A 25,238-nucleotide genomic window follows, 5' to 3' on the forward strand; every position below is an offset into this window, starting at 1 on the left:
AAATATATCAGTCTGTTCTATATTTAAAATATAAGTTTATATTGAATAGTTACAGTCTAAATCGCATTCTGTAATACAGCGAAAGTAAACTACTTGTCAATGTTCCACCGACGTTTGCAATCATAAACACTCCAACTAATACTGGAGCCATAAATACAAATTTATCCACATCATTTTGAACTGGATCAGGAATGCCCATGTACGGGCAGTAAATAAATCGGTACGCAACAATCACTAGTCCAGTGAAGAAAGCTAGCTTCATCGCACGGTGCCGGTGTATTTCGCGACGATAAGGATTGATCTTGTAGTTTTTCTTCAAGGCGTAGCGAGATGTGTCTTGAAAACCTTCCGGAAGTTTCAACTAAATGAAAGTTAAATTTGAACTCTTCAAATGAGCAAAGAGTAATTATCTTTACCGGAGCTTGAAATTCCAAAGAATCTTTGATGGCCTGATTGCAGAGAACTCTATCACCAGGGTGCTCCATTCTACCGTCTCTTAAAATTATTTAATGATGAAGTAAAGATATTTCTTAGCAACTTTTGTATTAGAAACTCATTAAAACATTTATAATACTGTAAGAGCTACCTGTGTGGTAGAACAATCGAATACGGCCCCATAAACACCTTTGGCTTCACATTTTTCGGATCAACAACTTCCATATGTGCATCTGTATAATATCTAGCGCCACGATACTCTTCTGGGACAAGAGCTTTCAACGGGACTTTTCGTTTATTATCGCCGGAAAGGAGCTGTTGTCGTTTTTCCTCGCGGAACTCTTTGTAAGGCTTGAAGAAATTCTGTCCGGGATCTTCGTAGCGCGGCCTGGTTGGGTCTGGTTTTGCTCGATTGAACCAGTTTGACTTTTTGGATTCTTTTTGCGCTGCATCGTCCTTTGAAAGATAGCTTTTAGATTCGATTAGTGAATTCTACTTACCCATTCGTTTAGTCTCAAAAGCGAGCAGGAAAGATTTCTGACTGAACGATTTCGCCCTGCACAAATAGCTGTTAACATTCTGTTCAAAATTATTTTGGAGGCTTTTTTAATGAATATGATTGCAGTTTATTTTAATAAAGATTGAAGAAAATGAGACGTAAAGGATAAAGATGGAACAAGATAGCTTTTTTTAAGTTAGAAGATGATCTCCTTCATAATGAGTAGAAATAATAAGATTGCGACGGTCACGGCCATACATAAAATTGCTTTCATTTTTCGATCTTTTCGTTGATACTGGTCCGCCTTTTTCAGCTGCTTTAGGCCTTCCTCTGTCTTTGTTGCCGCCATATCGACGTTATATTCAATTTGGTCTGTAATTGATTCATGAATTCATAGTGAACCAAGAGCAATGTTTACCTAGAATAGTTCCTTGCTCGACGACGAAAGAAGAAATATCCCTGAATAGCTGATTCAAGTCGTTGATGGACTTTGAGATTTTGTTCAACTCCTTTTCTCTTTTATCGAGAAATTCCGTGTCGAGGGCGAGCTCCTGGCGTTGGAAATTCGCATCGAGAGCTTCGTCCGTCGCTATTTCGTAATCGCCCTGTAGATCCATCAAATCTGCAGTCCGAGTGTTTCTTAGAAACCGCTTTGTCGATAATTGAAAACGCAGTAAATTACCTTTTTTGAAGTCTCCTGGAAAAGTTTCCTTGGCACTTTCGAAAACGCGTCGAATATGAAGATATTTCTTCAGCGTACCTAAAGAATTATTTATAGAGTTCTCGAAAAAACGAAGCGGCTACCTAGACGCTAAATTTCTCGCAATCTTTTCTTCCATCTTGTTCGCGAACTGCCTTGTTTTCACTCTATTCAAAATCTTCTGCGAGCTCATGAAGTTGTTCGAGAGCGTCTCGGTCATTGCTTCGATCTCTTCATTTTCGTCTTCGTCAATATTCTCATCGAAAGCGGGTCGATTGAGGATTCGGTCGTTGTATTTTTCGAACTGAGTGAGTCCAGTGCCGATGGCGCCGAGGTGGTATTCCAGGTTGTCTTTGAATTCTTGGATTTGGAATTGATTACGCTCGAAGTGGACGATGTCGTCTTCTTGGTGGATCAGCACTTCTTTTTCATTATCAACTAGGATCATTTAGCTAAGGTTGAATCGGGTAGACAAGTGTGCGTTAGGCCTATTTGAATCTTGCGCCAGATATGCGCTGGTTTACTCGTTAGTTATAGAAAGTCTATTCCACCTGTTTAATCTTACTGTACCTTGATAGTAATTGCTCGTTTCGGTGCTCGAACGATCTCTCAAAAGCTTGAATGCGGATGTCAAGTCCCGATGTATCAATTGCATTTCTAATTCGCATGTTTTTATTCAGTATTTTTTCTACACCAGCATTTTTTGTAATTACAAGTTATAGAAACGAGGATCAGATTTTTAGAATTGAATCAGATTTTCAGAGTGTAAGCGAATGGAAAGAACATTTGAATGTTACAAGTACAATCAGGTAGAATTTCGAGATGAGGTACAAAAGACAGTTTTCTCTTCTTTTTAATTGGAAGTTTGACATTTATTTCTTTGATGATTTCTAGTGCTTCATTTGGAGCAAGACCTGGCGCATGCGAGAGCGGTCTACGCCGTCGTTGGAGTCTCGTTGGAGGTCAATTAGCTCGATTATATTCGAAAATTGATCCTCCTTGGTAATTGGCGCCGGAGCTTTTTCCGCGTTTTCGGAGATCAGGTCGGAAAGATTCTCGAGTTGCTTCTTTCGCGAGGCGTTGAACTCTTCAATTTGGACCTGCGCCGTTTCTCTCCAAGTCTAAAAAGGAGAGATAAATCTTCTTCAATCAAGGGTCGATGAATTATTTATATAGCGAGATAAGCTTCTTACTTGAGAAAAACGCTAAAGCGAAAATGTGACTTATAAAATGAAAAAACTCGATCTCCTCGTGAATGGTAAGCGTTAAGACTTCCTAAACAAAAAGCTCTAAGAGAGCATGAAAAATTACCTGTTCAGTGATTTCTTCGATTTTTGCGGCTTCTTCAGATCGTCGGATCATTTCTTCTGTGGCCTCCATTCTAAATATAATGATATTACAACAAAATAACGAATACAATTTGAAGTTCAAATTTTGAACTATTTATAATCTTCTATCAGTAAAGCAGTCGGTTCAGTTAGCTTTTCTTTTCCAAAACTTTAAACATTCGAAAGGCTTTCAGTTCATCTGCCCATGCATGGTCCGGCCCGTTCAGAGGAGGACTTTCCGGAGTCATCTCTTCAAGATATCTGTCCAGCAAAATCGGGATCTCTTCTATGTGGCAGAGCAAAACTCTCGATCCAGGCTTCAAGCTTTGAAGGATGCACTCAAAGTCTTTTTTTCCGTTGTCTTTTGAGAACCATTGAAAAGGATTGTTCATTATCGTCAAGTCTGCTTTTCGAAGAATTTCTTTTGATTTTTCGCTTTTTGCATCTTCGTTGACTATTTTTATTCGATCTAAAAATCTACAGATAAGTATTAATTATTGCTATCAAACTGACCTACATACATCTCAGATCAGAGTTCGATCATTTTTGTTGACTCAAATCTTGATGCTTACCTTCCATTTGAAACTTTTCAACGACTCTATTTTGAATCTTGCACCATTCTTCGTCAATCTCAATTCCAACGATCTCTTTTGCCTTTGTCATCAAATGAGCTGCGTACAAAATGCATCCAGTACGAGAGCCGATATCCACCATGACTTCGAAGTCATTTATCTCATCTAAAAATGGTTTAGTTCTCTCGAAACTTCATTCATTATCTGACCGAAAAGAACCGTTAATTCATCCTGCGACATCGAGTGCGAGACCATTTCCAAATCGTTGATATTCTTGCTCTTGCAGTCGCCGCATTCTGAGGTCGAGAAATCCGTGATTTTCAGCACTTGATCTGGGTACAAAAATTCATCGACTTCGACGACCTCTTCTTCTTCATTTTCTGGTTTTCTGGTGATCTCGTTTGGTAGTTTTCCTCCCGGTGGCTCGATGTCCATACGAAGCGTGTCAGCAATTTGGATCAATGTTTCTTCAGTTTGGGTTGGCGCGAGGCTATCGATTTCGCCCTCCGCGAAACCTCCTACCCATCTGGCGAAGCGGCAGCGGTATTCCTCCGGCAGAGAGTTGTAAACATCCAAAAACCTGGTTTTCGCAACTCCCATGTGATCAGTTTTATTTTTGCTGGTGCTAGTCATTCTGAACAATGACAAAATTCAAAATGAAATTAAAAAATAGATAAGCGCAGGCCGTTAAATCGGTGACTTAGGTTTGCAGTCTGGTGTACTCATTCTGTGAAAAACGAAATGAGAGACGTTGGTGGTATGAACGGAAATATGAATTTATTCAACAAGACGTTCAGTTTTCGAATCTTTTAGTACGTGTTTCGCAGATTCTGAATCTTCGTTTTTCGGAGGAGTTATTGCCAAGAATTGAGTAGGTACGAATCCGACGTTCTGCGAGCTGATGATTTTCACCTTTTAGGAATCTCTTGATGTTTTATTGACGATAAATCAGATCCGTGGTTTTTGAAATGATAAGTGAGATTCCTTCCTTGCTCCAGTTTTCATTCGAGCTATCCTCTAGCACTTCCAGTAGATCTCCTTTCTTGCACTTGACAGCATCAGGAAAGTCGTTGCCATTTGAATCTAGGAAATTACTTTTATGGATGGTTCGAGTGACCCGATTATCGAAGAAAATCAAGAGCTTATTGGTTACCAGTGCCGTCAAAGTCGTAAAGCATTCGTCCCGATTTGGGTTCACGTTTTTTATTGGCATTTATCTCATCATCCGGAGAAGGCTCAGAGTTTGATAGTGCCGGCTCGATTTTTTCGTACAGGTGAAGAGATTCCAGTTCAGAGACAAAAGAATCTGCCAAACTTCCTGAAGAAATTTGTAAGTAAAAATTGAAATTTACCCGAAAACTCCGTTTTAAATTTTAAACCTGTTTCTAACTTATTCGGGTCGTATGGCTCATCTGGCGCCTTGACAGGACTGGGCGGTGATTGAGAAGGTCTTGGACTTATTCGTATGTGAGGATTGTGTTTGAACTTTTCCGAGGCGGCTATAGCATGTTGTTACATGATTATTGCAAGCAGTAAAAATCATGCAGCTGCTTACCCGGGGATGTAAAGTTGGTTTGCGGCTCCGGTTTTGTCTGAAGGAATGTCGTAAAGATAATTTGTTATTCTGACGATTCTAGTGATAAGTGGTTGCTTCCTCTGACTCATTTTGATAAAATTTGCTCCTTGGTTCGATTTACGCGTTTCTCAGAATAAGGCAGCCAATCAGCGCTTGGCGCGAAGTTTGAACTGCCGCGCCCCGCGTTTTTGCGAATTAGGAGTCAATTTCGAGTCAAAAAACTCTTTTTAATTATAAATCTACAACATTGACTTACTCTGGAAGAAGATCCAGTCGAGACTGACCCGTTTTTCGAATTGAGAAACATTTTGGGCTGCTTATCGGCTGGAATGCTCCGTGGGTGATCCTTCTTTACGTTATCGATGATAAGCCGGTGTTCGGCGGAGATGACGTCTGGGAAAGAGTCCTTATCGTGGTAGCACACGCAGCCACAAGCCGCAGACACCAGACGAACGCTGAAAAAATATAACAATTAGAGAAAAATGAAATCAAGAAAGACTGCTATTTGAACTGCTCGAAATGACTTTTGACCTGTAAACTCACAGTATTTTTAATACGTTTAGAAAGAATTGTCGCCTTCGAGTAAATTCGATAAAAATCCTTTATGGGCGAGGATTTGAAAGTTTGGACCCGATCAATTTTGCTTGAAAGGTACAGTCAAATCGGAAAGTTCATGAGTGGAATTATTGGTTTGCCTGAAACTCTTTCTTTTTAAGCGAAGCGTCGCAGTCAAATTCGAACGTTTTCGAAATTCGCTTTAGAAAAGCAAGTAGATCCTTTCAGAATCTCTTTTTGGTCCAGAAAAATGCTAATGAATACTTGAATAGCTCTATCTTTCTTTATTTTCAGCGGAAGAGGGTCTTACCTCTCCGTGAGAGAGTCTTTGGCATTGAGCTGAATCTGATTGACTCTTTTCAGAAGGTCTTCGTGGAGATCTTCGAGATTAGAGCAAATTCGTGGGAGGTAGTCCTCGAACGAGTTTTGCTGCTCGATGTTGAAATCATTCACCATGTCTGTGTAATCGTTTTCAGCCGTTTCCATGCTCGAAACTTTGTATTTTCTGAAAAAGGGTTTAATAAAAATTTTCAAAAGTAAAATGTGCTTTCTAACCTTTCTCGGGCGATTCTTTCTTCTTTACTCAGGACCCCTTTTCCAGACTTTTTTGGTCTTTCAAGGGTCAAAAGAAAGATCCATTTCGACTAAAATCTGAGACCAAACACTCATTTTTTACATAATTAATTTCAAAAAGGACTGTTATTTTTCGTTCAAAGCTGCGTTTTTAATTGAAAAAATCTATCTATACCTTTAGAATTTTCATAAAAAATGGTAATTTCGACCCTTTTTTATTGTTCTTATCAAATTTCATCAGCGCTTCGTGAGTTTTCTTGTATTCGTTGAAGTAAAACTCTAGCTTTTCTTCAGCCTTGATTCTTCTAGCCGCTTGAATATTGTGATCCTTGATGAATTTTTCGTTTCTTTCTTTGATCGCCGTTTTCGTTTTATGAATTGTTTTGATGACATTTTTCTCCAGAGTTGTCGAAAGTTGAGTTCTAGCGTCGATTTCTTTTCGGGCAAAGAGAATGAAGCTTTCCAGGGGATAAAACGAGGATAAAGGAACATATGGCTGCTAAGAGCTTTTTGGTGACTGCTAATCCCCTCGCCTGTCATAGGTTTTCTCAAGGAATCCCTCCTGCTTTTTGGTCTTAGACCCGTTCTTCGAGTTTTTCTTGAGGGACCCCCACTGGCGCGCCCAGGAGAGGAACCCTTGAGCGTCTTGCCCGACTGGCGATGTTCAATGACTAGGATTATGTTAAATTGTGGTCAGAAGAGCGTTTCTTTCTATTCACTCACCGAGCGAGTCCAGACGAGTCAGAAACGTTTTCGCGAACTTCAACGTCTGTTCCACGTACACGCTGTAGAGCTCTTCCAATTGGCACAGTTTTCGTAAGTCAGATTCAACGATGCAGTTCAGTTCTTTTTCATGGGTTTAGTTTTATTCCTACGCAGGTAGAGAGCCCAAAGCTCGTGTAGAAAACCTGAGTCAGGGTCAAAGAAAACCATTTTTATTATTTAAAGCTCTTTCAGGCTCTTTCAGGCCTTCTACACAGGCTACTGTGCCAAGAGTCGCGAAGATAGAAACGCGTTTTTAAGTCAAGTGGGTAGACAAAAAGTCGTCATAAGAGCATTACTGCGTCACTTTTTGACGCTTTCTCATTTTTCCTCCAGAAAATCAGATTTATCATCACTTTTTATTAATTTCTGTCAGTCCATTTCCTGGAAAATGACAAGGCAGCGCTCGCCAAGACTTTTCCATTCTTTCAGTATCTGTCTCTTCTTCTTATCTCTGCTTGCAATAAAAATTTGTAAAAGCAAAACGAAAAACGCGTTAGTTTTAGTTTACGACTCTCGGACAACACGAGTGCTCGAGTTAATTTTAAGGGGTAGGGGCTTTTCGTAGCCTGTCGCCCATTTAATAGACCCTGTTGTAAAGGGGCACGATGACCTTGACGGGCAAAGAGGAAAAGAGAGGAGGAAGATCCTCTTCTTCCCATTTTGCCCTTTTGAGGTTTTATGACCACGGATAAGCAAAAATATTCTTTATTCGACGAGGAAGAATTTCACGATTTCGAATTAATATTTTCGCATTTCCAAATTATACTCAATTCGTTAATTAAACCTCTTTTTCCGCCGCGAAGAGTACACATTTCCCATTTCCTAAATTGTCCAATTTCGGCCTTGTCGATCAACTTGTCTCTCCATTTGATGGAAGAGCTGCCATTTCCGACGAGTCGAGCCTAATCCGCTCGAAATCCGAGGCCTTCCTCCAGCTTTTCTTCCTTTCAAAAATACTTGATTCTTTCCGCATGGCCAGAGATCGAGTATTTCGCCAATTTCTAAGAAATTTCAATAAAGATTATTATTTACAGTCAAATATACAGACTGGACTCGGCAACCTAAATTTTAGGCCCTGACTCAGGTTTTCAACACAGAATGCCGAGCCCAATACAAGCAATTGACAGTACAGACTTATACAGAGAAAATAGTAGAAAATATTCTATTTTGAAGCTCACTCTTTTGGTAAAGCTCGAACTTGATCTCAGTTAGTCACAGTGATTTAGTTACTCACATAGGTGCGAGGAAAAGGCCCATTTTCGCGTCTATAAAATTTTCGCGAAAATTTTATTTGAAAACTGCCCCTTGGGAGAATTGTCAGCACCTGTTTCAAATTCAAAAACGAGCGGAGAGTAATTTTAATTTTATCGACCATTTTTCATTTTCGCTTGGTTGGGATTGGTCAAAAGAGAAATATTGATTTATTTATTCCAAGGCTGAAATGTTCTCATTTTCGACAGAAAACGCCAGAAATTGACTGAAATTAACAATTTTTTGCGAGAGATAAAAAGAAAGAAAACGTCACGAAACGAACATTTTTTCGGTAAGAGAAAACAAATTTAATTACAGTCACCTTTTTCGCTTTTGTCTAATTTCGTCTTTGTTTCTCAAGACTAGACAAATTTGAAGAAAAATAAAATACCGCGATTTTCTTCGATTTCTGAGATACCATTGTGGTCGCCTACGTAGTTCATAATTCAACAATTTTTCGTGTTTTTTAGTTATTACGTAATTGTTACGTCACTCGCTGCTCAGAAATCGGGAATCCGGTTGAGCTCAATGTTAGAATTTGATGGGTTGATGTCTAAATGCAATTTTCTCATCAAATAAGAATCGAGAATGAAATTTGAAGATCTTATTGGACACGGTACGGAAAAAAGTGTCGAGTTGAAGATTTAGAAATTTTTACTTGCGAAAAGCAGGAAAAGTTAACATTAAAAATTCTTATAGAAATAAATTCTTATGGTTTACTGTCTTTTTTATGCAATTCCGTTTTTCAATTTTTCCCCTTTTGGGACAGAGCCAATAAAATGCGGACTAAAGTACTGAGAACAAAGAGGCGTGATTGCCAACAATCCGTCTCAAAAAGTTACTAATTTGACAGCTCATTTTCAATTTGATGGATCAGCCAGCTCCCATATACGATTTGTGTCCTTTTGAGTGGGTAATAGGTTTGAATCAAGAAGCCATTTTCGTATTAGACGGTGCTTTTCCCTTCTTTCGCTCAAAATTTGAAGGGAAAAAGGCTCTGGTCCAATAAGAAAATGCTCTGTTTATTCAAAACTAGTGCGCGATACTTGACTTCTGAGAATCTCAACTCAGCAACCTGTACGGAAAACTTGAGTCAGGGTTTCGAAGATCCCTGATGAAAAGCCGCGGAGCGGCGTCAGAAAATTACTATTTTAGGATGAATTACCATAAGAATTTTTGGGCCAAAATTTTTTTTCCCGAAATAACACTATATTCTGAGAGCCCATATCAGAATTAGTAAATTCCCAAAGTTCTAGCGTGCAATGACGTCATTATGACGTCATTTATGATGATTTAAGGTTCAAAAAAGGTCTCAAAAGTTGAAACTTTTTGACCGTCTTTGAGAGGGTTTTTGTTTGAAATACATTTTTTTCTTTTCAGAATCTCATTCAGCATGAAAACTGAACAATTACCCGGCAAAATTTGATCGAACCGACCGGTATTATTTTTAACCGCCAAAAAAACCGGTCGGTTAAGTCTGATATCGGACGGTTAAATGTCGGGTGATTGTTCAGTTTTTTATGCTGAACAAGATACCGTAAAGAAAAAATTTTATCTCAAACAATAACCGTCTCAAAAACGGTTAAAAAAATTTGCCTATTTTGATGCTAAAAGCGTCTTTTCTGTCGTCATAATGACGTCATCGGGCGCTAGAACTTTGGCAATTCACTAATTCTGACATGGGCTTACAGAATATAGTGTTATCTCGGGAAAAAAATTTTTGCCCCAAAAATTCTTATGGTAATTCATCTTAGTCTTTTCTTAAATTTTGGCGAAGCCGCTTAGTGGAAACACTTCAATCGTAAATAAATATTCTCAATTGTACATTCAACAATTGATATCTCCGATTGTTATTCACTCACTCGCATATTTTTACTACGAGAGTTTCAATCACTTCTCGGGTGCGCGTCAGTTAAGGCGTTTTTGCCATTTGCGTCTTTTAAGGCATTGCGTCTTTTAAGGCACTTGCGTCAGTTAAGGCGCTGAAAAATGACTAGTGGAATTCTGATATCAACTAGGGTCTGCTAGATTTCTTGATAAAATATTTCTTTACCAATTCCTAGGGTAAGTGCCAGAGTTAATATTTTCTCAAGAAAATCTTTTTATATTCAGTTATAAGCTGAACTGCTGGTTAATGATTGAATTTGAAGTTTTTCGTGATAGAATAAATTTATTATTTGTAAAAATAAAGGTTCGACACTAAAATTTTAGTTAATTTTCTCAGATCGTTTTCGATGTATTTGAAATATCTGAAATTTAAATATTTTGAATACGCTGTTATATTTGAGATTGAAATGAGGAGAATTTCAAGGATAGTTACAATCGAGGTAATTTAGCAGACCCTAGTTGATATCAGAATTCCACTAGTCATTTTCAGCGCCTTAACTGACGCAAGTGCCTTAAAAGACGCAATGCCTTAAAAGACGCAAATGGCAAAAACGCCTTAACTGACGCGCACCCTCACTTCTCAGTTACCCGGGCTTTAGTGTGTGTTTTAGCGTAAGAGTGCGCGTGTGTGCCTTAGGGGTAAACTAAAATTGCGATGACAGGAGCTCAGTTAGGAGCATTTTTGAGGGCGCCAAAACTCGAAAAAAAGATCAAGAACGAGATTTTTTAAATAGGAAAAAAATTGAAAAGAAAAATATTAAAAGATGAATTACCATAAGAATTTTTTGGCCAAAAAAAATTTTTTTGAGAGAAGAACATATTCTGAAAGCCCAAGTCAAAATTAGTCGATTCACAAATTTCTAGGGCTACATGACGTCATTATGACGTCATTAATTATTAATAAATGTCCGAAAAGGCTCCAAATTCATGAAACTTTGGAACGCTTTTTGAGGCGGTTTTTGCTGGAAATAGATTTTTCTATTGATGGCATGGTGTTCGCCATCAAAAACTACGTAGGGACCCGAGGTTTATTTTTCGAACCGACCGGTTTCAAAAATTGAACCGGTCGGTAATGGTTGATATTCAATGGTTTGATCCCGGGTCCCTACGTAGTTTTTCATGAAAAATCCGAATCCGTCGAGAAAAATATAATTTAAAAACGTTTTCGGCTCGAAAAAGCGTTCCAAAGACAAAATTTTCAAATCAGCCCGATGACGTCATAATGACGTCATCTGACCCTAGAATTCGGTGATTCTGTATAACTTTTTACGGGCTTTCAGAATATACAAATATCTCAAAAAAATTTTTTTCGCCCGAAAAATTCTTATGGTAATTCATCAAAACGAAGTCGTTTAGACTGTCGAGAATAGCTGAAATAGAAGAAAGAAGGCGAGTGCCCACCGCGCCACCGCTGCATGACCCAAGGAGTTGGAAAAAACGGAAATATAAATGGCCAAGTTGCGCTACCCGTTGTAGAGGTACACAAGAAGCCACCCTGTAGATTCATCTCAAAGGTAAGAATTGCTGTTTTTGATAGATATTTGTGGAAATAAAGTAGGATGGGATTAAGTTGTAAATTCCAAATTTACCTGGCTCGTGAAATAAATCTAATTACCTCGGAATTAGCAGAGAGTCGATAGACTCAATTTTGCTTGGTGTAATCAATTTTAGTACAAGGTACGTCTGGTACGTCGTTATAACGCCAGATTTATGTCGTAAATTTTGAGAGAATCTGACGATTTTCCGAATAGATTCAGGATCCAACTAGATCCGGAATTGCGGGTCATTCTTGAATTTTGATAATGATAAAGTTCACGAGTTGGAAGTCGTATTTCAAACAAAAACGCCTCGCCAGCACGTTATTACGTGAATTTCCAATTGTCCTTTAGCGTGGACAAACAGTACAAGAACACGCGATTGACAGTTGTAATTCATAGAAAAAGCAAATATCAAACAGTCGAAATAAAGGAAACAAAGTGCCCTTCACTAGTTTAGACATAAAATAACTCAAAATTCGGTATTTGGGAATTTCTTTCTAATGGATCATTTCTAGTCGGGTCGGTGCTCGATTGAAAACTTGAACCAGCCACCATGGTTCTTTCGCTACATGGCAGATCCGCTGACGACCTGCATCGACTTGCGCTGGAGATATACGCTATTGATATTTGTGTTTCTATACGTAGCTAGTTGGATGGTCTTCGCCGTTGTATATTACATTATTTCACTCATTCACGAAGATTTTCCATGGCAGGTTCCTTCCAACGCTGTGAGTAAGTATTTTTTCACTGTAATTACAATAGGGGAGTACAGTAACGAGACTTATTTCAGACTATACCAGTTGGCTGAACACCTGCGAGACACTTACAAATAACACGTGCGGAAACGAGACATTACTGGCATGCGCTAGCGACGAGTGCAGTCTACTAGAAGACTGCAGTAGCTGTCTGTCAGACGCGATCGAATGCGTGCGCAAAATGAACGAGTACGAGGCCGCGGCGGGCGAGGATACTTGCTTCTCCGATATCAAAGATTTCACTTCCGCCGTATTATTCAGGTACTTTCCCACATCTTTAAGGAGGTAGATATCAAGAATAGGCATTTTCTGTCAGACTTTTCTCCCAAAGTTAAAATAATGACACCCTTATTTTACTTTGGAAACAAAAACTTTGAACCTTTCTTTATTTCCTATGGAAGCCGAAATTTCGATTTTCAAGAAAATTTTTAACAAAATTTTTCGTCAAAGATCGCTGACTTTCCGAAAATGGGCTTTTTGACCACAATCGGAGGTGCCAGATTTGCATTGTAGCACCTCGAAAGCTCAAGAAATCCTAATTTTTGGCTTCCATAGGAAAGAGATAATTATCTGAAATAAATTTTGAGCAGAAAATAAGGGGGTCACTTTGTTAAAAATTTGAGAAAACACTGACAAGAAATCCGATTCTTGATATCTACCCCCTTAAGCCCGATACAGTAACTGTTCAGTTATGAAACGCAAACAACTATCGGCTACGGTGGCCGACATCCAACAGAAAAGTGTCCCTCGGCAGTTTTCGCCGTCATGGTCCAATCCGTCCTGTCAACGATTATCGACGCTTTCGCCATCGGTTGGATCATCGCGAAAATTTCTCGGCCAAAAAAGAGAGCAGAGGTTCTATCCCTTCAGTTTCCCTGTTCTAAGAAATATTCAAGACGCTGCTGTTTTCGAACAAAGCAGTTATCAACATGCGCGACGGAAAGTTGTGCCTAATGGTTCGCGTTGGAAACTTGCGAAAATCGGTGCTGGTAGAAGCGAATATCAGAATGCAACTGGTGAGATCGCGGACGACTGAAGAAGGAGAACACATTCCTTTTGAACAAATTGATCTCGACATCGACCTTGGGAATGATTCGGAGACGATATTCCTTGTCACGCCTCAAATTATCGTGCATCCGATTGAGGAAGACTCCGTAAGTGGAATCTTAATTTACTCCTTTTTACGGAAGATGTTAGCTTTTAGTCGCTATTTAATCATATTTTGAGTCCTTGTTGATTCCATTTTTAAGCCACTGTATGACATCGGCCCCGACGATTTGAACAGCGACGCGTTTGAAGTGATCATCATCCTTGAAGGAATGGTCGAAGCCACTGGAGGCACAACTCAAGCTCGAGCGAGCTACATGCCAAACGAAATCGAGTGGGGCAACCGCTTCAAAAACGTCGTAACACGAGGACAGAAGGAAAAAGGTGAGCCCAGCTCAAGGGACTTTTCTTAATTGGCGTCTTTTAAGGTTACCTGATCAACTTCTCGCATTTTCACGAAACGTACCCGACCAAAAATCCGCCAAAATGCTCCGCCAAAGAAATGGATGAACTAGAAAACGCCGATAGTAGCGACATCTTTGCCGTAAGCAATCATCATCCTTTATGAATAATTTCGACAGTTATTATTTTAGATTGAAAAAAGTATAGAAAACGTGACCTCCACTAGCAGCAACTGAAAAACCAGAAGAAAAAAATGAATCTACAAAAAGAAAAGTTCCGCATCGTTCCGCTACAAATCCTTCCTCTTTCTATCTCCCTTTCTCTTCATTCTTGCTTTAACTTTTCCTTCATCCTTCTTTACAATTTGAAATTTGATAAGCTTCCCGAGTCTCTTTTAAAAAGGAATCTTCTGATGAAAAGAAATCTCATGATCGCTGTACATACATTATGCTCAAAAAAGAACCTCTTATCTCCTCTTATCCTCCTCTTGGAAAGTAAAATTTATCAAAACAGACGACAAAACAAAGTTTTGTTTTTTTTTTCCAAGAGACATTCCAATCAATTCCCAATTACGGAAAATAATGAAAAAAATGACTTATAAAAGTAATTATACCTTATATATTTGTGAATACAGTATTTATTGAATTCATTGTCTATTCATTCTCTCGCTTTTTACGAGTTCTCATTATTGATTGCAAGTTTAGATCCCATCTACTAAAATCCAATAATGGCCTTAATTACAGTTGAAATTTTCAAAGAAGGCCGTTGCCTGGCAACGCATTTTACGACCCCCAGTTCCGTCATTTTTCCAAAACCGGACAAATAATAATTGTTTTCAATTTCAATCAGTAGCCTCGATCTACCGGTTGGCCACGGGCCCCCAAAACTTGATTGGCTTTAGGTCGCAGCTGTGGCCTAGCGCCACCGTTTTGAATCTGAGAAATCGTGTTTATTTTCTTCCATTTTACGCTAAGAGAAACGCGACATTTTTGTAAAAAAATATTTTTATAGAAATGGATGATTATAATGGCGTTGATAGATTGCTATTCTTCGAGCAGTATTTAAAGAGATTGAGGTTTGTTCCTGTCATCTTATGAGCCCTTCATTGAGATGTTTTTCTAGGTCAGAGAAAGAAGACTTCTTCAAGGAAACCTTGGAGCGTCTTCTTTCGACAACATTGGAGCTCCCGTTTGTGGAAGAATGCCGCAAACTGTACATAAAAGAGCGGAAACCGAAAAAGTCAGGAAAGTGCTTCGGTGCGCCGCTGAATATGTACCAGTTTGAGCGGCTAGATCCGCTGATTCAAACGATCAGGATCGATATCCACAAAGAAGGCCTATTCAGGTACCGTTTGTTACCTCCTCTCATTTTCCCTAAGAAATAACACTTTTCAAAGAAAAGCCAAAATCTAAGGTTTATTTTGTAGAAAGCCAGGAGCAACGGCAAGAAAAAAAGAGCTTCGAAGAATTCTCGACTCGGGCGAAAAACCTCCAACGGAAATCAACGTCAACGACGCTTGCGACTTGATCAAGATCTTCTTCCGCGAGTTGCCGCAGAACGTTTTTCCGGAGGAGCACTTTGCGACGCACATTTCCATCTCGGACATGAACCACGCCGATGGAACTGAGGACAAGCGGCGGCGGATTCAAACGCTCCAGGCGCTCTATCTCTGCCTGCCTGATGTAAACCGCATCGCGATTCGCATCCTGCTGCAGTTGTTGCACTCGACAGCGCGGCGACAGGAGGAGAATAAAATGTCGGCATCCTCGTTGGCGACGATCTTCCTTCCCGCCCTTCTTCCACAGGTGGTCGAACATGGCTCCTCGGCTGGAATCACGAAGCTCTCACATCACATCACCTTCATGATTCGACACGCCAGGAAGATTATCATGCCGCCGATAGAGATCGTCAATCTAGTTCAAAAGTTCTACCCGGATTGTCTTAAAAACATGCCTCCTGCACCTCCAGCTTCTGGCAAAAGCAGACCAGGCGCAAAGGTAAAGCCTACATGAACTCCCTTTTCACTTACTTGTGTTTTCAGAAAACACTTTCTACCCGTCTAAAAGACTCAATCGTCAACTTTGTATCTCCAAAGAAAGGGCGCCGGGCGCCGATTCGCGATGCAAATTCTATCTCTCATACGCTTCTTTTCCGCTCAGGCTCGGCCGATTGGACCAGTAGTCCCAAAGCGTTAGATCGACAGTGTCGCTCGAAGAGTGAGAAGATCCTCAACAGGAAGAGCATCTTTGGTTCAAGAAGCGACATCGCTGATAGTGATGAATTGCCCTCGACCAGCACAACCGCCAATAGCGAGTATTCGAAATTCCGAGAGATGCATAGGTATCAGCTTATTCCATTCTCCCGATTTCTAATGAATCTTTTAGCAAAGAAACGGCTTCCATGGGTTCTATGGCTAGTCTTCTTTCATCTGCAGCTTCCAACGATATTTTCGACGAGGCCAAGGCCGATTGCATCAGCCGAGCCTCGATCGACTACGCCGAGAAAAGCCAAGACGAGCTTCTCTCCGAAGAGCCAACAGAAGAGCCACAAATGAACGAGGAATCTAAGATCTCAGAAGAATCCACGGAAGACTACCACTCTGCCTCTGTCGACGAAATCCTCGACGAAGACAATCCGGACGAGTCGAGCGAGCACTCTCCATCTGTTACCAATCCTCAAATTCCTTCCTCGACAAGCGGAAGTCTCATTTCCAAGAAACCCTCGGCCTCGTCTCTCTCGCAGTACGAAGAGAGCACGACGAAATCGTCAATGAAGGAGTGTCTTGACGAATCTACCTTAGAAGCCCCGGATATAAGAATCACTTCGATCGCTGACTTGGTCAGGATGCGACAACAACACAAAGGTAAACAAATGCGATTTTTCTTCATTACCTCTTTCTAGCCGAGAGCTCCTCTCGACGCGTTCTAGAGCCAGTGTCCGAGAATAGCCCGTCTCGTTACTCGCCCAAGCCTTCCATGAAACGAGAAAGCCCGACGCATCCAAATGTCCAGCGAGAGCAAAAGCTGCAGAAGACAGAAGAGAAGACAACTGTCACCCTTCCTCGACCGAGTAAGAATCTCTTTCAATTCCCTCAGCTCATTTTTTCATTTCAGTTGTGCGTGCTAGAAACTCGCCTGGCTTGTCTTCCTACCGCCGCGACTTGCGCCGTAACTCGTCAACGCGCATGGGTCCGTTGGCGGCCATGTCCATCCGCCAAGTCAAGAAGGAAACTATTTTATAAAAAAATCTCTTGTTCACAATTTTAAATTTTCAGTTACTTCACCAATTCACCAGTTTCACCGTAACCTATTTTAGCCAACCTCTTTTTCACCATCCTTTTTTTAACCACTTCCCCACTTTTATTCACTTACATTCCAAAAGCACTTACTAGATTCTGCCAGAGCATATTTTTCCCTTCACTTTGAAAAGACTCTTCACCATTCCGATTTGAATTTTGTCAAAAAAGCTGCCCGTTAGATGAAATTCGAAAATTTGAAAACCTGACTCACAAAACCCTATCTTTAAAAAACATAACACTGTGCTACGGTCGTCGTTTACTTTGATAGTTGAAGTAGGCGCCGCCAATTCTTGATCTTTGTAAATACGGTTATAATAAAAAATTCAAAACCGAATATTTCACAAGCCTTTCTTCTCCTTTTTTGAAAATTTTCAGGAATGTAGGAAAACTCGGGGTTTTAAATATCAAATTAGTTTATTTATACAGTACAGTAGCAATCTTCAAGTAGAAAAGAATACAGTTAGTTGAGCCATTTGTCCTCAAGTAGTTCTTTTGCTGATAAACGTCTACAAATGCTATATTTTCTTTTTCAAATCTTTTAAACTAACCTTGCAGGATCAGGGTGAAGCATTTTTGACAGGAATTCAGCGAATTCTTCCGCTTCTTTTTCCTAAAAAAATATAAAAAATGAATAAAAAAGTGTTCTAACGTCGATTCCGCGCTCGACTATTCTTTGTTTGAGAGACCAAGGGTTGATGATCATATTCTTGTTTTTGAGTTGAAGTTCTTCATTGAAATAGTTTTTCGACTTTGATCCGTACATGATCAGTCTCTTTGGCCACTGATTGAACCCGTTGCCGATCATGAACTCTGTGTATAGTCGAGCGTGGTCTTCATCCTTTGTCCAGTGCTGAGATGCTTTTGGTCGGAATAAAAGCGCGCCAACAGCAATTTCAAAGAGAGTGCATGCCATGCTCCAGATATCCGCTGACGTGTCGTATCCTGTTCTGAGGAACACTTCCGGACTCATGTACTGACGCGTCTGGATATCTGAAGCAAAGTGCTTGTAAGTCCAGCAGGCGTTGCCGATGTCAGCCAGTTTGCATTTTACTCCTTCACAATTTGGATCCAACAAGTCGGGCAGGAGAGACGAAGCTGGTTGCTCCAGGTCGACCTTTAGCGATTTAGTTTCAATCTGTTTGGCTATCTGTCGATCGACGTGTTCTTGCAGGCGTTTCGCCTTTTCCGGATCAGGAGAGTCAACTTTATCGAAGGTTTTTGGTTTGAAGGAGGCCACGTGACCAGCTGAAGGAGCATCTTCACCGCTACGCTGCCAGTTGTACGCTTCGATCGCCAGGCGATAGACGTATTCTTTCGAAACTTGAATGCTATTTTTGTTAGAAAAGAGGTTGAAAGTCAGTCTTGAATCAAGACTCTTGATCTACCAAATATTTTCTGGTTTGATATCCGTATGGATAATTTTACACTTTGAGTGTAGAAAATCCAGACATCGAATGGATTCCCGCGCGATTTGTTTGACCACGGGAAGAGGGATCCCCTGGTATTGACTTTTTTGAAGAAATTTGTAGAGGTTTGGCCCCAGAACGCCAAAGACCATCACAAAGTGTGTTCCGAAAATGGAGTCGACTGTGAAGTAGTTTAACAGAGTTGTGACGGATCTTCGCGCTAAAATCGTCTTGAAAGTGAAGTAGGATATAAAAGCTAAACCTTCGTGGGAATCTGCTTCTCTAATGCATTCTAACAGGTCAACTTCGTCTTTTGCAGTCTCATAGTATGATCTTTTTGATTTCATCACCTGGATATCATACAAAAAATCATCATTCAAAACAATTACCTTTAACGCTGCGAACATTTTACGCTTGTTGTCCCATGCCAGCCAGACTGTAGAAAACGCTCCCCATCCAAGTTTCCTGATTATCTTGCCTAGATATCAGGTATTCTGTGAAGAGAACTGTTCATTTTCATTAAAAACTATCCTGATATCGCTCATGAAAAAAGTCTCCAACTTCTATCGGACAATACCCATTTTTCTCATATTCATTTGAAGCCTCTTGCTCATCATTGTCAGACCCAAGTTTTTCCTCTGCGTAATCATCTCCATCTGCCTCCTCGTACTCGTATTCAGAGTAGTACTCTCCCTCGTCAGAATAATAATCCTTAATTTCCCGTTTTCTAATTCTCTCTCCTCTTCTTTTCTACCTGAATCGTCATTAGATAAGAATAAAGCTTTTTTGACACTTCCGGTCGCTCAAATTTTGATGGGTCCAAACAAATCAGAGAAGAAACATTTATTCAACAGTGAATTATCAAAAATAGTGAAGAACTTTATAGAAATGAGCTGATTTTTTTTTCATAATCAAGTGAACTTTGGTATCGTTTTTGTCGCTCGTCGCAGATTTCCTGAATGATACTTTCTTATTTGAAGAATCTTAGAAGACTAACCTTGGCTTCGCCCTCCTAGCAAAACTGGCTTCACTTGCCCAAGTCTTCGCTGAGATCTGAGTCTTTCGAGAGCATTATTTCTAAACATCAAACTTCAAATTTTTGTCATCAATTGTCAAGAGTACCTCATTCTGACAGTATCAACAATCGAGCGTCGACTGAACTCTTCATTCGTGAAATTTTTGTTTGAAACTCCTTCTTGAGATCGAGCAAACATTTTCGAAGTATTGGCTATACTGGCGCGTAGCAGAGGACTCGGCATTGGAACTTTTTCCGTTTGAGGGCGTCGCGGTGGTTTGGAGCTTTTTGGAATTGAAAATGATGGGTAGGGTCCATGATCTGTGTATGGCCGCCCTGAAGAAAACGATCTTTAAAATATGTTGAAATATCTTGGAAAAATACGGTCAAGGACTGGAATTGTTGTTTCTGAAGTCTTCGGCGTCATCAAAATATCTCTTCTCTGGTCGTTGTCAAATCCTCTAATGTCAGTCTTAGACGAGTTCGGAAATCTGTACTCTTGAGTTTTCGGTGGAGCTTTTCTTGAGAGAACACTTTCTCTTGACTCCCTAGTGGTTCGAAATGACGAGCTAGAAGAAGTATGGAATGGTGCTTTTGTCGGTCGGTACGAGTTTCGGTCAGGATATCTGTTGATTCCGTGATGGGCGCTGTCATGATAAAGAAATCGAGCGTTGTACACTTCTTTTTTCGGTCGATTCAGATCTTTCAGAAATATAGGAGAGAAGGATTGATGAGAAAACTACCTGTATATTTGAAATTATTGTCTGGCGCCCAGTTGACCAATCTATGAGTTGACATAATTCTCTAATTTAATAATTCTGATTTCTTCTTGTAAAGCTAGAGTTGTCTCTTTGTCCCGGCCTTTGTCTGCCTTCTGTTAAATGGGAAATGCCCTGATGAATAAAAAAATTTGGATAATCCAGTTTCAATCAAGTTAGACAATGCCTCTGTCAAGTAACACCGCCCCTTCGACTCAAGCTGAAATCGCTGCTTGTGCTCAGTATACACACCAATTTACTTGCTCTTCAGAGATAGCAACGGGCGCCACTGTTGACAAAATAACATCCTCAATAAACACATTATGCTATCGAAAGATTTAAAGACAAGTGGCTATAGGAAATCGCTTTCGACACTGGTATTTTGTAATTCTCTTCCTTTATTTCATGGGAACTGAAACAGATGATCATTTTAAACTCAGAATTTAAAGTTAAATAAATTCAAATTTTCTGATGCTTTTTCTTTCGATTTTGCTGGGCGTTGCCCTCGGAATCGAGCACTTTCCCTCGAAATGGGGCTTTGGGGATGAGATTGCGCCGTATGAGCTAGAAGATTTGACGGCTTTGGAGGAATATGTCAGACGGCCAGATCCTCATTTTCGATATGAGCTTTGGGAAGAGTGTTCTGAGAGAGAAGCTACCTATAACATCTACTGCTTTAAAATGTGGTCTCAACAGTGGCTCAATGAAAGGTAAAATGGAGTTACAGTACAGTATGCATTTTATTTCTAGTGTTTGGTATTCTCCTCATCATGAAAATGCAGTCTGGTGGCACTGGATGGTCGTCATTGTGCCACGAAAATTTGACGAGGACATGAAGAATCACGTGTACATGCAGATTGAAGCTGGCAGCAACGGAAACAACAACTACCCGAATATTCATGACAACGAAGACATTGACGCGGCTAAGATTCTTGCTGTCGGCGGTGGTATTGTCACTTCTATTATCTTTCAAGGTACCTTCTTTTTATACTTTTATTCGTCATTCAATTAAATAAGCAAATCATGAATTTCAAAGCAGAGATCAAAAACTTGTGGGTTTCCTCGATAATTTTTCATCGCCTCGATCATTTTTGTCTGAAGTTCCCGGTGGATTATTTCCATTTTGATCAGGTCATCCGTTATTTTAGTTGACTAAAATAAGTGTGGTTGTTTTCGATTTCGAGACTTCTCAAACCAAACCCTTTCTTTTTCAGCAAGCAAATTATTTCTGAGCTTTGAGTTTTCATATTCCAAATTAACAATTTTGACTGTTTTAGCATCATCATTGATCATTCATCAACTTCCTTTCGTTGTTTCTCTGTTCTTTGAATTTCATCCGACATGGCAGTACCAATCTCTACAAGGCCTTTCAAAAAGCCCGCTGTCTGTATTAGTTTTCCAGTATAACTTTCCAAGGACATTTTTATCTTGAAATTGAGCGTCAAAACAGAAATGCATTCTATTTTATACGAAAATCATGATTCAACAGCAGGTGATCTTTCAACAGTGCCTTCGCAACCTCAAGTGCTTTCTGCCTTTAGGCGGTTATCAGATCTATAATGATTAACTGATTTAAGTCCCGAATCAACGAATCAAGTTCTACGACGATTGGTGGTACGAGAACGGCGAGCCTCATGGTAGAAAAGAAGATGAATTCTGCGGCTACACTTGGCGTCTTTTTATGAATGACTTGACTGGCGAGCCTATGCCAGAAATGGCCAAGGGTTGGGGTGAAGAGATCATTGCTTACTTCCCAATGACCAAGGCTGCTACGAAGGGACTAGACCTTTTGGAAGAGTTTTTGAAGGAAGAAAAGAACATAGACGTAGAGGGTTTCCTCGTCGCTGGTGGATCGAAGCGAGGTTGGACCACATGGTTTACCGGAATTGTTGAACCAGTGAGAGTGAAAGCAATTGCTCCAGTTGTTTTGGACGTTTTGAACATGCATACGAGCTTGAAGCACAGTTTTATGATGCTCGGCAACTGGTCCTTTGCTTACGAAGACTTCTACCGCGAGAATATTACCCAGAACATCGATACCGAGGAGTTCTTTGAGCTCATTCAGCATATCGACGTATTCACTTATCGAAAGAAGCTGGCTAATATGCCGATCGTTGCTGTCACGTGCTCTGGAGACCCGTTTTTCATGATTGACGATTCTTCTTTCTATCTCGAACAAATGAAGGAACTCGGCGAAATTCATCGGTATTTGATGGGAAATTGCGAGCACTCAACTTTAGGTAAAATATCTCAACGAGTCTTCAATTATTACGAATTCAAGGACATTCGTTGACCAACGGAAACATGTTCCGAAATATCTTTGCTTGGTTTAAAAATCTGATTCTCGGAAACAAATCCCCGGGAATCTCCTGGGAGCACGGATTCAACGGCGATATTCTGTGGGCGACTTTGACCATCGAAGGCGATTTATTGCCAGACGAGGTGAATATCAAGTACAGTGAGACTGTTGAGGAAGAACGAACGACGCTTTGGAGAAAAGACTGGCGATGGACAATTCCAGAGAATGAGTGGGATCTTCCCGGTTATCATGAATCGGACAAATACCCAACTTCAAAGAGTGAAGAACGGGGAGGCCAGCCAGTGCTCATTCGCCCGGTCAAAGTATTTCCTCGAAAAGCGATTGGAGTTGATGAAAAAACTTATGTAAGAGCATCAATAAAGTTTGTTATGTTATTTTTTTTAAGTATTTCGAAATGAACATCCCAAGCACCGGTTGGTTGGCATTTTGGTTCGATGCGACTTTCACGCTTCCATCTGGTGACGAGTTTACCACTTCATCTGATACCTTTATTGGCCCTGATACATACTTGACTTCCGAGCCTGTTTGCTTCGGAGAAGGAGAATGCAGAGGAGGCCTGGTCTAGCAATATTTTCAATAAAACAATTACAGGCTTGATTGTTTATTTGGTTTCAGTCGAAAAGTCCGAAGCAGCCGTCAAGGTCTGAATCTTCTTCCGACGCTTCATTAGTTTTTTGCTCTTTCTGAACCTCAGGGGAGCTTTTTTCATCAGAATTCTCATTCGCAGAAGCAGTTGCTCTAGAACTCGACATTGATTCTACAAGCAAGTTGACATCAAGATCTTTTGTACTTTCGGCAAAGGCATCAATAATTTCATTTTCCACTAAAAAAAATCTGGTAAAATTCGAGGTCGGAAGAGTTTGAACAATAAAAAAGAACATCAAGAAAGAATTAACGAGTGTTTATTACCTATTAAACCAACACTTTGAAGAAGAGCGTCTATATTTTTCACATTAATTTCACATCCTCCATCTGCTAGAATGAGCGAAATGTATCCTAGTGCAGTTTCACTGACTAAAAAAATAATAGGACATATTTTTTGATGCAAGATAGAACCTTGAGGAGAAGCAAAACGAACACTTTTGGAAAGGCCTTCTACCATGTCGACATCTTCAAATGAGTCATCCAAGTCGACCATGGTTAAATTTGAAGGAACATCTTCCAATTCGTTGTAAACGAACTCATCTAAAAGATTGCAATGAAGAATTATGAGTTCTTTTTTAATTACCATCAATCTGATTGGACTTGACTCCCTCAAAACCATCATCAATGAAACCCTCGGCGTCTGACATTTCCCAATTTCTCTTTTTTCCTGAATTATCTTCGCTGTTGAATTTGTTTATTCAAAAAATGATCATCAACTCGATGATCAAGTTCGAATCAAGGGTGGTAATCAACACGTAGCTCGACTCTTTTGAAGAAATAATAAAAAACTCCACTTTTTGGGTTTGCGTTCTCTCTTACTCATCAGAACCGGCATTTTACGATCATTAGCCAAATCAAAACGTAGAAAGAGTCGGACGCCCGGAGATATTTTCCCAGTCGTGCTTATTCAGCATATTTAATTAATAAATTATAATTAAACAAACAAGGAAAAAGAAATTTCATCGAATAAATTTCAGTTATCGCTGGTACTCTTCCTTGATTTCAGTCATTTTTCACAGTTTCGATCGGTCCCTCGCCTGGTGAAAATTTTTGCTGATGCTTACAGTCAAAACGCACAATTCCGGAACGCACAATTCCGGAGATTTCGGGTCGAGCCGAAAAAATTTTGAATCGCACAATTCAGGAGATTTTCGACAAAAAATTGAACTTCGGGCATTTTTTAAGAAAAATACTGGGAATCTCGGCTTGTGTTTTTGGTTTTTTCATGTTTTTCTGTAAAAGAAATGTCAGCTTTATGAAATCTTTGCTATTTTTTGGCATTTTCAAAGGAGGAAACCTCGAAAACTCGGTTTTTAGGATAAGATGTCAGTGCTGTCCATCCAAAAAGGGCATTTTGAGCTTCACCCCATAAATCAGATTTTTTGAGAGGAGAAAAATTTTTTATCGAAAATCCGCACAATTCCGGAGATTTTGCCACTTTCGCTGAAAAAGTTCCGGAATTGTGCGTTTTGACTGTATATGTCTAACAAGAATTTTGACATGTAAAAATTTCACCGGTTGACCGATTGCGTAATGAAACACGCCCGTCATTCACAATCCCTTCCGCGTGCGTCCAACTGTCCCGCCCTCCAATTCCGCCGCTGTTGCCATGTCCGCGTAAAAGTTGACTCCTTGCTTGACATGTTCGATGGCCTTTTCGCCAATTTTCGGATCCATGGCATTTTTCCTCTATAAAGTCGGAATTTTCGAGGAGCCGGCTCAAAGTGCCCATTATCCCGCTCGGTGAAGGTGTCAAAAAACCGTTCACTGGAGCACTTTTCGGTTTTGCATTTATAAACAAACAGGCGGGTTTCGCAGTAACTGGTGGTTATTTTCGCACGCGGCCTTTGAACCGGGAAAAAACTCCACCGCCAAATGTGCATTTATTAACGCAAACAAGTGTATGGTTCACC

The 25,238-nt window shown here is 40.1% G+C and overlaps 10 protein-coding genes across 11 annotated transcripts; 3 read left to right on the top strand and 7 right to left on the bottom strand.

Annotated features, from left to right (window-relative positions):
* Window positions 1–21: 21 nt before the first annotated feature.
* LOC145704592 (uncharacterized) lies at window positions 22–1,071 on the bottom strand. The gene is made up of 4 exons (XM_081782052.1): window positions 936–1,071; window positions 587–891; window positions 417–495; window positions 22–361 (listed from the first exon to the last, which is right to left on the bottom strand). Exons 1-4 carry the CDS (start codon window positions 1,011–1,013, stop codon window positions 50–52), a joined length of 774 nt encoding a protein of 257 aa, XP_081638178.1. The 5' UTR covers window positions 1,014–1,071; the 3' UTR covers window positions 22–49.
* On the bottom strand, window positions 1,045–3,026 carry LOC145704590 (syntaxin-16-like). The gene is made up of 6 exons (XM_081782049.1): window positions 2,946–3,026; window positions 2,205–2,755; window positions 1,739–2,072; window positions 1,617–1,694; window positions 1,353–1,573; window positions 1,045–1,306 (listed from the first exon to the last, which is right to left on the bottom strand). The coding sequence occupies exons 2-6, from the start codon at window positions 2,287–2,289 to the stop codon at window positions 1,131–1,133; spliced, it is 894 nt and encodes a 297-aa protein (XP_081638175.1). The 5' UTR covers window positions 2,290–2,755; window positions 2,946–3,026; the 3' UTR covers window positions 1,045–1,130.
* Window positions 3,027–3,039: 13 nt separating this feature from the next.
* Window positions 3,040–4,165, bottom strand: LOC145704591 (uncharacterized). The gene is made up of 3 exons (XM_081782051.1): window positions 3,744–4,165; window positions 3,535–3,699; window positions 3,040–3,431 (listed from the first exon to the last, which is right to left on the bottom strand). The coding sequence occupies exons 1-3, from the start codon at window positions 4,132–4,134 to the stop codon at window positions 3,112–3,114; spliced, it is 876 nt and encodes a 291-aa protein (XP_081638177.1). The 5' UTR covers window positions 4,135–4,165; the 3' UTR covers window positions 3,040–3,111.
* An 83-nt stretch (window positions 4,166–4,248) lies between these two features.
* Window positions 4,249–7,200, bottom strand: LOC145704589 (uncharacterized). The gene is made up of 11 exons (XM_081782048.1): window positions 6,962–7,200; window positions 6,772–6,909; window positions 6,453–6,696; window positions 6,221–6,276; window positions 5,976–6,170; window positions 5,367–5,565; window positions 5,090–5,126; window positions 4,914–5,033; window positions 4,688–4,852; window positions 4,522–4,617; window positions 4,249–4,445 (listed from the first exon to the last, which is right to left on the bottom strand). The coding sequence occupies exons 3-11, from the start codon at window positions 6,474–6,476 to the stop codon at window positions 4,312–4,314; spliced, it is 1,026 nt and encodes a 341-aa protein (XP_081638174.1). The 5' UTR covers window positions 6,477–6,696; window positions 6,772–6,909; window positions 6,962–7,200; the 3' UTR covers window positions 4,249–4,311.
* LOC145704587 (ATP-sensitive inward rectifier potassium channel 12-like) lies at window positions 5,556–14,528 on the top strand. Of its 2 annotated transcripts, none has more exons than XM_081782046.1 (9): window positions 5,556–5,761; window positions 11,498–11,655; window positions 12,195–12,411; window positions 12,470–12,695; window positions 13,124–13,289; window positions 13,331–13,588; window positions 13,685–13,865; window positions 13,910–14,025; window positions 14,075–14,528. In XM_081782046.1, the coding sequence occupies exons 2-9, from the start codon at window positions 11,557–11,559 to the stop codon at window positions 14,117–14,119; spliced, it is 1,308 nt and encodes a 435-aa protein (XP_081638172.1). In that variant the 5' UTR covers window positions 5,556–5,761; window positions 11,498–11,556; the 3' UTR covers window positions 14,120–14,528. The 2 variants fall into 2 exon arrangements, with proteins under 2 accessions (XP_081638172.1, XP_081638173.1); XM_081782047.1 differs by lacking the exon at window positions 5,556–5,761 and adding an exon at window positions 8,353–8,546.
* A 127-nt stretch (window positions 14,529–14,655) lies between these two features.
* Window positions 14,656–17,515, top strand: LOC145704586 (uncharacterized). The gene is made up of 7 exons (XM_081782044.1): window positions 14,656–14,958; window positions 15,006–15,227; window positions 15,310–15,880; window positions 15,925–16,223; window positions 16,268–16,746; window positions 16,785–16,952; window positions 16,997–17,515. The coding sequence occupies exons 1-7, from the start codon at window positions 14,897–14,899 to the stop codon at window positions 17,122–17,124; spliced, it is 1,929 nt and encodes a 642-aa protein (XP_081638170.1). The 5' UTR covers window positions 14,656–14,896; the 3' UTR covers window positions 17,125–17,515.
* A 276-nt stretch (window positions 17,516–17,791) lies between these two features.
* Window positions 17,792–19,353, bottom strand: LOC145701895 (SRSF protein kinase 3-like). The gene is made up of 6 exons (XM_081779108.1): window positions 19,342–19,353; window positions 19,115–19,298; window positions 18,977–19,065; window positions 18,850–18,937; window positions 18,567–18,807; window positions 17,792–18,509 (listed from the first exon to the last, which is right to left on the bottom strand). Exons 1-6 carry the CDS (start codon window positions 19,351–19,353, stop codon window positions 17,792–17,794), a joined length of 1,332 nt encoding a protein of 443 aa, XP_081635234.1.
* A 62-nt stretch (window positions 19,354–19,415) lies between these two features.
* On the bottom strand, window positions 19,416–20,782 carry LOC145703959 (uncharacterized). Its single transcript, XM_081781375.1, has 5 exons — window positions 20,346–20,782; window positions 19,987–20,304; window positions 19,710–19,938; window positions 19,585–19,664; window positions 19,416–19,542 (listed from the first exon to the last, which is right to left on the bottom strand). Exons 1-5 carry the CDS (start codon window positions 20,398–20,400, stop codon window positions 19,499–19,501), a joined length of 726 nt encoding a protein of 241 aa, XP_081637501.1. The 5' UTR covers window positions 20,401–20,782; the 3' UTR covers window positions 19,416–19,498.
* Window positions 20,783–20,814: 32 nt separating this feature from the next.
* Window positions 20,815–23,271, top strand: LOC145703958 (autocrine proliferation repressor protein A-like). Its single transcript, XM_081781374.1, has 5 exons — window positions 20,815–21,070; window positions 21,111–21,334; window positions 21,938–22,600; window positions 22,642–23,024; window positions 23,066–23,271. Exons 1-5 carry the CDS (start codon window positions 20,832–20,834, stop codon window positions 23,243–23,245), a joined length of 1,689 nt encoding a protein of 562 aa, XP_081637500.1. The 5' UTR covers window positions 20,815–20,831; the 3' UTR covers window positions 23,246–23,271.
* A 7-nt stretch (window positions 23,272–23,278) lies between these two features.
* Window positions 23,279–24,053, bottom strand: LOC145703960 (uncharacterized). The gene is made up of 4 exons (XM_081781376.1): window positions 23,909–24,053; window positions 23,737–23,865; window positions 23,590–23,694; window positions 23,279–23,503 (listed from the first exon to the last, which is right to left on the bottom strand). The coding sequence occupies exons 1-4, from the start codon at window positions 23,970–23,972 to the stop codon at window positions 23,292–23,294; spliced, it is 510 nt and encodes a 169-aa protein (XP_081637502.1). The 5' UTR covers window positions 23,973–24,053; the 3' UTR covers window positions 23,279–23,291.
* Window positions 24,054–25,238: the final 1,185 nt, after the last annotated feature.

The sequence above is a fragment of the Oikopleura dioica genome, chromosome PAR, assembly GCF_907165135.1.
Source record: "Oikopleura dioica chromosome PAR, OKI2018_I68_1.0, whole genome shotgun sequence".
NCBI lineage: Eukaryota > Metazoa > Chordata > Appendicularia > Copelata > Oikopleuridae > Oikopleura > Oikopleura dioica.

Bases quoted from the DNA above. Each gene is read 5' to 3' on its own strand.
- LOC145704590 (XM_081782049.1), bottom strand. From the start codon at position 2,289: ATGCAATTGATACATCGGGACTTGACATCCGCATTCAAGCTTTTGAGA. The intron at 1,695-1,738 runs GTAGCCGCTTCG...ATAATTCTTTAG, and splicing joins GCGAGAAATTTAGCGTCTAG to GTACGCTGAAGAAATATCTT. The intron at 1,307-1,352 runs GTAAACATTGCT...AATCAATTACAG, and splicing joins CGAGCAAGGAACTATTCTAG to ACCAAATTGAATATAACGTC.
- LOC145704589 (XM_081782048.1), bottom strand. From the start codon at position 6,476: ATGAAATTTGATAAGAACAATAAA. The intron at 6,277-6,452 runs AAAGGGTCGAAA...ACCCTTGAAAGA, and splicing joins AATTTGATAAGAACAATAAA to CCAAAAAAGTCTGGAAAAGG. The intron at 5,034-5,089 runs GTAAGCAGCTGC...AACATGCTATAG, and splicing joins AACCAACTTTACATCCCCGG to CCGCCTCGGAAAAGTTCAAA.
- LOC145704587 (XM_081782046.1), top strand. From the start codon at position 11,557: ATGACCCAAGGAGTTGGAAAAAACGGAAATATAAATGGCCAAGTTGCG. The intron at 11,656-12,194 runs GTAAGAATTGCT...GATCATTTCTAG, and splicing joins CCTGTAGATTCATCTCAAAG to TCGGGTCGGTGCTCGATTGA. The intron at 14,026-14,074 runs GTAAGCAATCAT...TTATTATTTTAG, and splicing joins ATAGTAGCGACATCTTTGCC to ATTGAAAAAAGTATAGAAAA.
- LOC145704586 (XM_081782044.1), top strand. From the start codon at position 14,897: ATGGATGATTATAATGGCGTTGATAGATTGCTATTCTTCGAGCAGTAT. The intron at 16,747-16,784 runs GTAAACAAATGC...ACCTCTTTCTAG, and splicing joins GATGCGACAACAACACAAAG to CCGAGAGCTCCTCTCGACGC. The intron at 16,953-16,996 runs GTAAGAATCTCT...TTTTCATTTCAG, and splicing joins TGTCACCCTTCCTCGACCGA to TTGTGCGTGCTAGAAACTCG.
- LOC145703959 (XM_081781375.1), bottom strand. From the start codon at position 20,400: ATGTCAACTCATAGATTGGTCAACTGGGCGCCAGACAATAATTTCAAA. The intron at 19,939-19,986 runs GTATTTTTCCAA...CGTTTTCTTCAG, and splicing joins AACAATTCCAGTCCTTGACC to GGCGGCCATACACAGATCAT. The intron at 19,543-19,584 runs GTTAGTCTTCTA...AGTATCATTCAG, and splicing joins GCTAGGAGGGCGAAGCCAAG to GAAATCTGCGACGAGCGACA.
- LOC145703958 (XM_081781374.1), top strand. From the start codon at position 20,832: ATGCTTTTTCTTTCGATTTTGCTGGGCGTTGCCCTCGGAATCGAGCAC. The intron at 21,335-21,937 runs GTACCTTCTTTT...AACTGATTTAAG, and splicing joins CACTTCTATTATCTTTCAAG to TCCCGAATCAACGAATCAAG. The intron at 23,025-23,065 runs GTAAGAGCATCA...ATTTTTTTTAAG, and splicing joins GAGTTGATGAAAAAACTTAT to TATTTCGAAATGAACATCCC.
- LOC145704592 (XM_081782052.1), bottom strand. From the start codon at position 1,013: ATGTTAACAGCTATTTGTGCAGGGCGAAATCGTTCAGTCAGAAATCTT. The intron at 892-935 runs GTAAGTAGAATT...TATCTTTCAAAG, and splicing joins TTTTGAGACTAAACGAATGG to GACGATGCAGCGCAAAAAGA. The intron at 496-586 runs GTAGCTCTTACA...AATAATTTTAAG, and splicing joins TCGATTGTTCTACCACACAG to AGACGGTAGAATGGAGCACC.
- LOC145704591 (XM_081782051.1), bottom strand. From the start codon at position 4,134: ATGGGAGTTGCGAAAACCAGGTTTTTGGATGTTTACAACTCTCTGCCG. The intron at 3,700-3,743 runs GTCAGATAATGA...AACCATTTTTAG, and splicing joins TGAATTAACGGTTCTTTTCG to ATGAGATAAATGACTTCGAA. The intron at 3,432-3,534 runs GTAAGCATCAAG...GTAGATTTTTAG, and splicing joins TGAAAAGTTTCAAATGGAAG to ATCGAATAAAAATAGTCAAC.
- LOC145703960 (XM_081781376.1), bottom strand. From the start codon at position 23,972: ATGTCAGACGCCGAGGGTTTCATTGATGATGGTTTTGAGGGAGTCAAG. The intron at 23,866-23,908 runs GTAATTAAAAAA...GCAATCTTTTAG, and splicing joins CAAGTCCAATCAGATTGATG to ATGAGTTCGTTTACAACGAA. The intron at 23,695-23,736 runs GTTCTATCTTGC...TTATTTTTTTAG, and splicing joins TCGTTTTGCTTCTCCTCAAG to TCAGTGAAACTGCACTAGGA.
- LOC145701895 (XM_081779108.1), bottom strand. The intron at 19,066-19,114 runs GTTTTTAATGAA...CCTGATATCTAG, and splicing joins TCATGAGCGATATCAGGATA to GCAAGATAATCAGGAAACTT. The intron at 18,808-18,849 runs GTTTAGCTTTTA...AGACGATTTTAG, and splicing joins AGAAGCAGATTCCCACGAAG to CGCGAAGATCCGTCACAACT.